The sequence below is a fragment of the Carlito syrichta genome, unplaced genomic scaffold (genome assembly GCF_000164805.1).
Source record: "Carlito syrichta isolate Samal-C Ts95f unplaced genomic scaffold, Tarsius_syrichta-2.0.1 Scaffold307289, whole genome shotgun sequence".
NCBI lineage: Eukaryota > Metazoa > Chordata > Mammalia > Primates > Tarsiidae > Carlito > Carlito syrichta.
Genome location: NW_007251385.1, coordinates 27,504 through 38,698, shown reverse-complemented (window position 1 = coordinate 38,698; position 11,195 = coordinate 27,504). Strand labels below are relative to the sequence as shown.

General features: G+C 42.7%; 1 protein-coding gene across 2 annotated transcripts in view; it reads left to right on the top strand.

Annotated features, from left to right (window-relative positions):
- Positions 1-11,195, top strand: part of SNX6 (sorting nexin 6) — a 52,661-nt gene that overhangs the window by 19,062 nt on the left and 22,404 nt on the right. For both annotated transcript variants that reach the window (XM_021715685.1, XM_008064319.2), the window contains 4 exons: positions 2,478-2,573; positions 4,449-4,554; positions 7,248-7,323; positions 9,334-9,373. In XM_021715685.1, coding sequence (XP_021571360.1) covers positions 2,478-2,573; positions 4,449-4,554; positions 7,248-7,323; positions 9,334-9,373 — 318 coding nt within the window. The remainder of the gene's footprint in view (positions 1-2,477; positions 2,574-4,448; positions 4,555-7,247; positions 7,324-9,333; positions 9,374-11,195) is intronic.

Below are 11,195 nucleotides of genomic sequence, written 5' to 3'. Positions count from 1 at the left end.
CCTTTGGGAGGCTGAGGTGAGTGGATTGCCTGAGCCCGTGGGTTCCGACCCGCCTGGGCAGCGAGACCTCATCTCTGCAATAAATAAAAAAATCAGCCGGGCGTGGTAGCGCCTGCCTGTAATTCTGGCTACTTGGAAGGCTGAGGCGAAGGATCGCCGGGAGCCTAGCAGGTTGAGGCTGCGGTGGCCGGGGAGTGGCTCCTGCACTCCAGTCTGGGCGACAGAGTGAGACTCCAACTCAAAAAAAAAAGAAATCAAATCTCTGTATCCCCTATAATCATTGACCTCTTTGGCAACCACACTCATTTATTACCTTTCATATTTTTGTTTTTACTTCTTCCTTTTTTCAGTCTAGATTCCTTTTAGCTTTTTTCCTTGCCTAATTGCCCCAGTTAGAATCTCCAGTACAGTGTTAAATAGAAGTTTTCTAGCTCTGAGGAACTGGAAAACTTGGGAACTTGGAGTAGGGGGAGATAAAGGGAAAAAAAAAGTGAAATACAAGTGGTAAGAGTAGACATGCTTGGTCCTTAATCTTGAAGTGAAGCATTTGGCATTCTACCACCAGTATGATGTTGGCTGTGGCTTTTTCGTGGATGTCCTTTATCAAAGTAAAGAAGTTTTTTTGCTTGTTTTTGGAGTCAGAGTCTCACTGTCGCCCAGGCTGGAGTGCAGTGGCACACTCACAGCTTCGTAGCCTCGATCTGCTGGGATCAGGCGATCCTTTCACCTCAGCCTTTCAAGTAGCTGGAACCAAAGGCAAGTTCCACCACACTCAACAAATTTTTTTATTTACTGTAGAGATGAGGTCTCATCAAGTTGCCCAGGTTAGTCTCAAACCATTGGGTTCAGGCAGTCCTCTTGGGTCTGTCTCCCAACGTGGTGAAATTATTGGCATGAGCCACCACACTCAACCAAAGAAGTTTCCTTTTATTCCTAGTTTTTGAGTGTATTTATCCAGAAAAATTGCTCACACTGAGATGATCATGTGGGATTTTTTTTGTCATTAGTTAATATCGTACCTTTCCATTTTAACAAGATTTGATTCTAGCTATGCTGGATCACATGTAATGCCTGATCTTTAGGAGGTCTTCTTATTGAGTTTTCCTCTTAATTCTCTGGCTTCTATGGCTTCAGATATTCTGCTATGTTGTAAATCTGTATCACTTCTCAATTCAAACCCTGTATGTTAAGCAGCCTGCTGAAAGGTCCATTTAGATGTCTTTTTTAGCATTAAAACTTGAAAATGATCCATGACTCCTCCTGCTACCTGTTCCTATTAGGAGTTACTAAATCAGCCAGGCATGGTGGCTCATGCCTGTCATCCCAGCACTTCGGGAGGTGGAGGCAAGAGGATTGCCTCCAAATCAAAAAAAGGAGTTAATGAATCTTAAAAAAAAAAAAAATCAGTGTTTTGGAAGACCTAAAGATAGAGCAATACATTTTAACTGGAAGTTTGGAAGCATTAGGATATATATATACACATATATATATATATTTTTGAGTTGGAGTCTCTCTCTGTCGCCCAGACTGGCGTGCAGCCTTGACCTGCTGGGCTCCAGTGATCCTTCTGCCTCAGCCTTCCAAGTAGCTGGAACTATAGGCGCGCACTATTATGCTCGGCTAGTTTTTTTTTTAATTTATTGTAGAGACGAGGTCTCGCCAAGTTGCCTGGGCTGGTCTCGAACCCTCGAGCTCAGACAGTCCACTTGCCTTGGCCTCCCAAAGGGCTGGGATTACAGCCTGAGCCACCGAGCCCGGCCATGATATTTTTAACTGGGTGTTTGGAAGAAGTTTGGTAGAACCTTTTAATTTAGATTTTTTTTTTTTGAGTTGGAGTCTCACTCTGTCGCCCAGACTGGAGTGCAATGACATGCTCAACGACCACTGCAGCCTCGACCTGCTGGGCTTAGGTGATTCTTCCACCTCAGCCTTCCAAGTAGCTGGAACTACAGATGCGCATCAGCTAAATTTTTTTATTTATTGTAGAAATGAGGTCTTACCAGGTTGCCTAGCAGTCTGGTCTTGAACCTTTGGGCTCAAGCAGTCCTCTCACCTCGGCCTCCCAAAGTGCTGGGGTTACAGATGTGAGCCATTATGCCCGGCCTAATTTCACATGTTTAAAGGAATTTCTGAGTTAAATTTTTTATTGCCTTTATATTTTATAGCAGTGTTTCACAAAATATGTTGAGGGATGAATTCTGCTTATAACAGAATTATCAGATATGTAAGATATCTAGACCTTATTGTATACCAGCTGAATCTGAATCTTTGGGAGTGAAGCCTAAGTGTATAATTACCAAATTCTTCTTTTGTGCTCTAAAGTTTGAAAATCACTGGTATACATAATGAAATTGCTACTTCAGTAAGTTTAAAAACGAGTCCTTTTTAGATTGCCATTTAAATGTCAAAGAATAAAAGAGATACTACTTGCCATTTGTAACCTTAAAATATACTTACTTAAATACCTTTTTTTGCAGTTGAGTGTGCGAGGAAAAAATAAAAAAGAGAAACTGGAAGATTTCTTTAAAAACATGGTTAAATCAGCAGATGGAGTAATTGTTTCAGGAGTAAAGGTAAGATTTTATTTGCTCAACAGTGGTATTGATTGAGACTTTTACTTCTTTCAAAAGGGAGCTAGATTGAGATTTCAAACATGTAAAATTGAAATAAAAGTAGTATTTGGACAGCAGAATCGTTAGTCCCAGGAAACTGTGTCCCATGTCCTGAGACCCTCTCTTTAGAGAGCTCCCTTCTCCAAGGGGTGAGAAGTGCAGTCCAAAGTTATTTGCTCACTTGGAGCCTGTGCCCATTCCTTCCAAACCAGACTACATTCTGGGTATCTGGAATCTCATATTTCCCTGCCCAAATCCTAATCTTTCCAGGTCCTATATGGGGTTCTTCCCTGGATTCATACCACTCATGTACATTCTGTGGGTGGTTGAGGCGTGACCATGGGGCAACTCAGTAATCGGGGAGGGATAGGAGAGAAGATCCGTGTGCAGGATGGAATGTCCAATCTATATGTGCATAAAGTTCCTCTAGATGCAGGACAGCCAGAGCTGCAGGGCAGAGCAAGAAGAGGGACTGCCTCTGTTTGTGCAGTTGCTCTTAGCTTATGTTAGAAGCATACCTGAGTTAAGATTTGGATTTAGAAGGTCTCAGTTGAGATTTTGGTGTTGACTCAAGATAGCTACATGACCTTAGGAAAAGTCACTTTCTTTTTTTGAATCTGGGTTTTTTTTAAATGAATCATTGCTGGTTTAGAAGGGGGGGAAAGTACTGTTAATATTTTTTATTTTTAATGCATATCTATTTTGTTTAGAAAGATTGAAGACATTCTTACCATTCCTCCCAGATAGCTGCTAGTTTGGCCAGGTTCCCTGGGGTGGTCAGAGAGCCTAATGGCATAATGACTAAGAGCAGGCAGTCTTCAATAATGGCCCATAGCAATACATAATAGCCTGGGTGCCAGTGACTCACACATGTAATCCCAGCACTTTGGAAGGCTGAAGCAAGGCTGAGTCCAGGAGTTCAAGACCATCCTGAATAACATGCCAAGACCTTGTCTCTACAATAAATAAAAATATTAGCTGGTGTAGTGGCTCATGCCTGTAATCCTAGCTGCTTGCTTGGAAGACTGAGATGGAAGGATCACCTGAGCCCAGCATTTCGAGGCAACAGTAGCCATAATCGTGCTATTGCACTACAGACTGGGTGGCAGAGTGAAACTCTGACTTAAAATAAAATAAATAAAAAGAATACATTGTAGGCCATAATATACCAAGAAAAATCAATTTTCACTTCTACTAGAATTTTGTTCCTATTTCTCAAAAGCAGTTGATCACTCCCACTGGCAATAATGTGTTTATTGGAGAGGCAGAATTGTAGAGACAGAGCACATATTTCAGAGTACACCATGTGAACATGAAGCATATGGAGAGATCTAAGCCTTTGGCTATAAAACCATGGAGGATTTTTTTTTTTTAGTTGGAGTCTCACTCTGTTGCCCAGCCTGGAATGTAGTGGCATGCTCATGGCCACTGTAGCCTTGACCTGCTGGGCTCAGGCAATCCTTCCACTTCCGCCTTCCAAGGAACTACAGGAGTATACCACCATGCCCGACTAAATTTTCTGATTTATTGCAGAGACGAGGTCTTGCCATGTTGCCCAGACTGGTCTCGAACCAGTGGGGTCAGGCAATCCTCTTGCCTCAGCCTCCCAAAGTGCTAGGATTAGGGGCATGAGCCACCACACCTGATTTATGGAGGATTTCTTATTTGATAGATAGAAATGCATGCCTGTTAAAATCTTTTGTTGTTGAAATCAGTATAACATCTGGGCTGTTATATTAATGATCTTTTATATTTATAATGATAACATAAAGTGATTTACATATTAAACTAAAGCAAATAAGTGAAAAAAGTTCATATTTTCTTTTGATCTTACAGGATGTAGATGATTTCTTTGAACATGAGCGAACATTCCTTTTAGAATATCATAACCGGGTTAAAGATGCATCTGCTAAATCTGATAGGATGACAAGATCACATAAAAGTAAGATTTTTCTGTAGCTAATGCTAATTTTTTTTAATAGACTAATTATAGAGCTGTTATTTATAGCTTTAAAAAGTCTTCATAAGCCAGGCTTGGTGGCTCTGCCTGTAATCCCGCGCCTTTGGAGGCTGAGGTGAGTGGATTGCCTGAGCCCACGAGTTCGAGACCCGCCTGGGAAACTTGGTGAGACCTCATCTTTACAATAAATCAAAAATGAGCCGGGTGTGGTAGCGCATGCCAGTAGTTCCAGCTATTCGGAAGGCTGAGGCGGAAGGATCGCCGGAGCCCAGCAGGTCGAGGCTGTGGTGGCTGGGAGCGGCCACTGCACTCCAGTCTGGGTGCAGGGTGAGACTCCAACTCAAAAAAAAAAAAAAGTCTTGATAAAGAATAGTAGTCCCCAAACTGTTGTCTATTAAAGCCTAGACCCCAAGACCCTTTTATTATTTAAAAAAAAATTTTTTTTTAATCTTTTTTTTTTTTTTTTTTTGAGTCAGAGTCTCACTCTGTCGCTTGGGCTGGAGTGTAGTGGCACGTTCACGGCCACCACAGCCTCAACCTGCTGGGCTCAGGTGATCCTTCTGCCTCAGTCTTCTCAGTAACTGGAACTATTAAGTACGCGCCACCATGCCTGGCAAATTCTTTGATTTATTGTAGAGATGAGGTCTCACCAAGTTGCCCAGGGTGGCCTCGAAACCTTGGACTCAGGCAATCCTCTCGTCTCGTCCTCCCAAAGTGCTGGGATTATAGGCTTGAGTCATTGTGTCTGGCTCAAAGCTGTTTTCATAACACTACTATGATGGTTTCTGCCTTTTTCACCATGTTGATATTTGCACTGATGACAGATAAAACTACTGATACCTTAGTACAAAATCAAGGTAGAGGCACCAAACTGTACTAATAGTCTCCATTCTTTTCTGCCATACTTGTGATTTTAAAAAATGTAGCTCACTTAAGAATGCCCTTGATTAAGCAGTAAAGATTAGTTGTAATCTCCATCCTTGAGTACACATTTTTTTAGTATCCTGAGAGATGAAATATAGGGAGGCTGAAGTGGATGGATCACCTGAGTCCAGGAGGTCGAGGCTGCAGTGAGCTTGATTGTGCCACTGCATTCCAGACTGGGTGACAAAGCAGTCTGGTTCCAGGTTCATGCCTTTGACTAATGCTACTATCCTTTTTATGCCTTTGACTAATGCTACTATCCTTTTTTTGTTTTCCTAAAACCAAGAGATGTATTCATTATAAGCTTTCTTTTTTTTTTAGTTGGAGTCTCACTCTGTCGCCCAGACTGGAGTGCAGTGGCTGCTCCCAGCCACCGCAGTCTCGACCTGCTGGGCTCCGGCAATCCTTCCGCCTCAGCTTTCTGAGTAGCCGGAATTACAGGCATGCGCTACCACGCCCGGCTGATTTTTTGATTTATTGCAGAGATGAGGTCTCGCTGCCTAGTCGGGTCTCGAACCCGCGGGCTCAGGCAATCCACTCACCTCAGCCTCCCAAAGATGTGGGATTACAGGCTGAGCCACTGAGCCCGGCTCATTATAAGCTTTCTAAATAAGTTTGCCCCGTGGTGAACCCTGGGAAGAGTGTCATACTGAAGTTCAATACTTTTGCTCCCTAGCACCCAAGAGTAAGGGTGCTGCCATTCATCTAGCTTCCCAAGCTCCATAATTTCCCTTCCTACCTCAGGTCTACTGATTCTAAATCCTATGTGTTGCACTTCCTAAGTATCTTTCAGCTTTGTCAGCTCTAACCACTTTTCTCACGATCACTCCAGACCCTCGGTATCTGTCACCAGATTATTTCAGCAGTTCCTGCATTCTGTTTCTCTCTACTTCTATTCTTTGTTCCAGGGAGAATTTTTTTTTTTTAATCTAAAATCCTCCTCAGGTGATTTTACCAATACTATCGCTTTAAAATGTTGAATAACACACATTCCGCTAAGATCAAATCCACACTGCCATGGCTGACAGGACCTTTTTTCCCAAGATACTCTCAACTTACTTTTTAATCTTCAACATCATCTACTCCCTGTGCACCCTGCAGTACCATAGTCCCGTAAGGGTCTCTGAGTACACTGTGCTCTTTTGTGTTTCCCTGGCCTTTACCCATGCTGCTCAAAATGCTCTCTCTTTACTTGATAAAGACTTGCTTATCCTACAGTCTTCTCCAGCTCATTCTGTAGCTTCTTTAAATCCTTCCCTGACTTACTATTTCCCCTCTCCCAAAGCAGTTTATGTGATATAATATGTGCCATATTATATTGTGGTTGGTTATATTGTTTACTAGGCTTTGGATATCTCCTATTATATATCTGGCAGTTAGCTACTCAGCAAGTGTTTTATATTTTTTTAGTATCTTTTTTTTTCGAGTTGGGATCTCATGTTTCACCTAGGCTGAATGGCAGTGGCATGATCATGGCTCACTGTAGCCTCCACTTCCTGGGTTTAGGCAATCCTTCTGCCTCAGCCTCCTAAGTAGCTGGGACTATAGACTTGTGTCACCACACCCAACTGATTTTTTGTTTTTGTAGAGGTTTGATTTCACTGTGTTGTCTAGGCTAGTGTTGAACTCCTGGGCTAAGGTAGTTCTCCTGCCTTGGCCTTTCAAAGTGCTGGGATTACAGATGTGAGCCAACACACCTGGCTTCAGAATCAATGAATAAATGTATTAAATTCTTAAAACGTTCTCCATAGGTGCTGCAGATGATTACAATAGAATTGGTTCTTCATTATATGCTTTAGGAACTCAGGATTCTACAGATATATGCAAGTAAGTATTCTAATTTAAAACAATAACTATAAATACAGCAGAGAAAAATTTCTCTTGGTAGCCTGGGTACATAAAATACTTCTAATACAAAAATTTTGGAATATTTTTGTCAAAACACATTAATATTTACAATGTTTTATTTGATTAAAATGGGCTTATTTATGTGTAAGAGGGGGAAGAGGCAGAATTTATGACAGTGTTTTTACGTTTTGATAAAGCTTATAAATGTGATTTGGGAATTAGAATATTTATATATGTATGTGTGTGTATGTATTTCATTGGAGGGTAAATTACTTTTTTTTTTTTTTTTTTTTTTTGAGCTGGAGTCTCACTCTGTCACCCAGACTGGAGTGCAATGGCTGCTCCCGGCCACTGCAGTCTTGACCTGCTGGGCTCCGGCAATCCTTCTGCCTCAGCCTTCCAAGTAGTTGGAATTACAGGCGCACGCTACCACGCCCGGCTAATTTTTGATTTGTTGTAGAGATGAGGTCTCGTCAAGTTGCCCAGGCGGGTCTCAAACCCGCAGGCTCAGGCAATCCATTCACCTCGGCCTCCCAAAGTGCTGGGATTACAGGCTGAGCCACCAAGCCTGGCCATAAATTACTCTTAAAGTAAAATTTGATGCTATACTTTTTCACTTTTCTTTTTTTTTTTTGAGTTGAAGTCTCACTGTTGCCCAGGGTGGAGTGCAGTGGCACGCTCACGGCCACTGCAGCCTTGACCTGCTGGGCTCAGGCAATTCTTCTGCCTCAGCCTTCCAAGTAGCTGGAACTATAGGCATGTGCCACCATGCCCGGCTAATTTTTTTGATTTATTGTAGAAATGAAGTCTCACCATGTTGCCCAGACTGGTCTTGAACCTCTGAGCTCAGGCAATCCTCTCACCTCAGCCTCCCAAAGTGCTGGGATTACAGGCTTCAGCCACCCTGCCTGACCACTTTTATTGTTTTTTTTCTTTCTTTCTTTTTTTTTTTTGTTTGAGTTGGAGTCTCACTCTGTCACCCAGGCTGAAGTGCAATAGCAAACTCACGGCCACTGCAGCCTTGACTTACTGGGCTCAGGTAATCCTTCTGCCTCAGCCTTCCAAGTAGCTGAAACTACAGGCATGCACTACTACAGCCAGTTAATTTTTTGATTTATTGGTGAGACAAGGTCTCACCAAGTTTCCCGGGCTGATCTCGAACCCTTGGGCTCAGGCAATCCTCTTGCTTCTACCTCCCAAAGTGCTGGGATTACAGACTTGAGCCTCTGTGCCTGGCTTTTTTTGTTTGTTTGTTTGTTTTTTTTTTGTTTTTTTTAGGTGGAGTCTTACTCTGTCGGCAGTGACATGCTCTTGGCCACCACAGCCTCAACCCACTGGGTTCAGGTGATCCTTCCACCTCAGCCTTCCAAGTAGCTGGAACTACAGGCATGGGCCATCACGCCTGGCTTGTTTTTTGATTTATTGTAGAGATGAGGTCCCGCCAAGTTGCCCAGGCTGATATTGAACCTGTAGACTCAGGCAGTCCTCTCACCTTGGCCTCCCAAAGTGCTGGGATTGTAGTCATGAGCCACTGCACCCGGCCTTGTTGTATTTTTAAAACATAACTATTAGATATCTATAAGAACTGCTTCAACTTTGGTGTTTTCCTTTTAAATCAGCCTTTTGTCTCTTTCAATGTGCTTGCTTTGTATTTCTGTAATATTTTTGAAGGTATAGGATTTATTTAGTATTATGTGGCATATTGCTAAAGAATATCAAGATACATTTTAAGTTGATGTGTGGCTTAGACTCATCTTGAAATGAAATGGACAAGGATTCTGTAACAACAGCTTTCAAGTAAGCTATTATGGGTGTAAGTACAGGGAGATCTTTGAAGTAAATGAAGTTTACAGTTAACAAGACCATTGACTGTTATGGTAATGAGGAAGAATATTTATTACTTTTATGGTTTGGGGCATATTCTCTGAACATTTAAAATGGAAAATTATTTCAAATGTGGCTTTTGATGAAAATATTTTTTTCTTTCAGGTTTTTCCTCAAAGTTTCAGAACTGTTTGATAAAACAAGAGTAAGTACTAAATTCTAGAGATCTGCAGAATATTTGTGTCTGTAGAGTTCATGTTATGTGCTTTGGGAGGCCGAGGTGAGTGGATTGCCTGAGCCTGCGGGTTTGAGACCCGCCTGGGCAACTTGACGAGACCTTGTCTCTATAATAAATAAATAAATAAATAAATAAGCTGGGAGTGGTAGCATGTGCCTGTAGTTCCGGCTACTTGGAAGGCTGAGGCGGAAGGATCGCCGGAGCCTAGCAGACTGAGGCTGCGCTGGCCTGTGAGCGTGCCACTGCACTCCAGCCTGGGTGACAGAGTGAGACTCTAACTTTAAAAAAAGGAAGCTGGGTTTGGTGGCTCAGCCTGTAATCCTGCGCCTTGGGAGGCTGAGGTGCATGAATTGCCCGAGCCCGTGGGTTCAAGACCCGCCCGGGCAACTTGGCGAGACCTCATCTCTACAATAAATCAAAAAATTAGCCGGGTGTGGTGGTACATGCCTGTAGTCACAGCTACTTGGAAGGCTGAGGCGTAAGGATCACCAGAGCCCAGCAGGTTGAGGCTGCAGTGGCCAGGAGCAGTCACTGCACTCCAGTGAGACTCCAACTCAAAAAAAAAAAAAGGAAAGATTATGAGACAGATTTGAATTCCATTGAAAGTTTTTCAAGAAATCAGTTTTTGTTATGGCCTTTTGGTATTTGTATAAAAGTTCATATTCTTAATCAGGAAATATTTATTATGGAGACTGGGTTTATTTTTATGAAGAATGATCCTTTTTAGGGGCTTTATAAACTCAGAGAAAGTCTTAGATTCATTATAACTTTACCAAAATTGTATTGCCTTTGATCTCCCGTGACACACTGGTTTAAAAGTAGTATCAATACAAGGCAAAGTACACAACCGTGGAAACGTTGCACTCATGGTAGTATTATGTATGTATGTTGAAGTCTCACTTCGTCACCCAAGCTGGAGTGCCGTGGTACACTCATGGCCACCCCAGTGTCGACCTTCTGCCTCGGTATTCGGAACTACAGGCATGCGCTACTGTGCCCGGCTAGTTTTTGATTTTATTGTAGAGACAAGGTTTCACCAAGTTGCCTGGACTGGTCTCGTACCTGCAGGCTAGGCAATCCACTCGCCTCAGCCTCCCAAAGTGCTGGGATTACAGACTGAACCACCGAACCCGGCTTGGTAGTAATAATTTAATATTGACATAGTCTTGATTTTCAAGATTCAGCCCTAAATACAGTAGTATTTAACATCTTTATAGTTAGTAGAATGGTGAAAATGTTTAGGAGTTTAGGAGATGTTTAGTGGTAATTAGCTGGGAGTGGTGGTGGCTAGTCCAGTGTAGAAATTGATTCCAGCATGACCTTGCCCATTGAGTGATGTCTAGTGGAGACAAGAAAAAGAAAAGGAGAGCCGGGCTCGTGGCTCAGCCTGTAATCCCGCGCCTTTGGGAGGCTGAGGTGAGTGGATTGCCTGAGCCTGCGGGTTTGAGACCCGCCTGGGCAGGCGAGACCTCATCTCTACAGTAAATTTAAAAAAAAATTAGCCAGGCGTGATAGCGTGCGCCTGTAGTTCCAGCTACTTGGAAGGCTGAGGTGGAAGGATCACCAGAGCCCAGCAGGTCGAGGCTGCGGTGGCCGGAAGTGGCTACTGTACTCCAGTCTGGGCGATAGTGAGACTCCAACTCAAAAAAAAAAAAGGAAAGGAAATATTCTCTCACAAAGGAAAAATACACAAATGTTGTTGCACTGGGGTCTAGGTAGCCTGTTATTCTGTCTTTGATATTTCTACCAGTGAGCATTTTTTGGGAAGATAGAGTTACTTTTCTTTTTT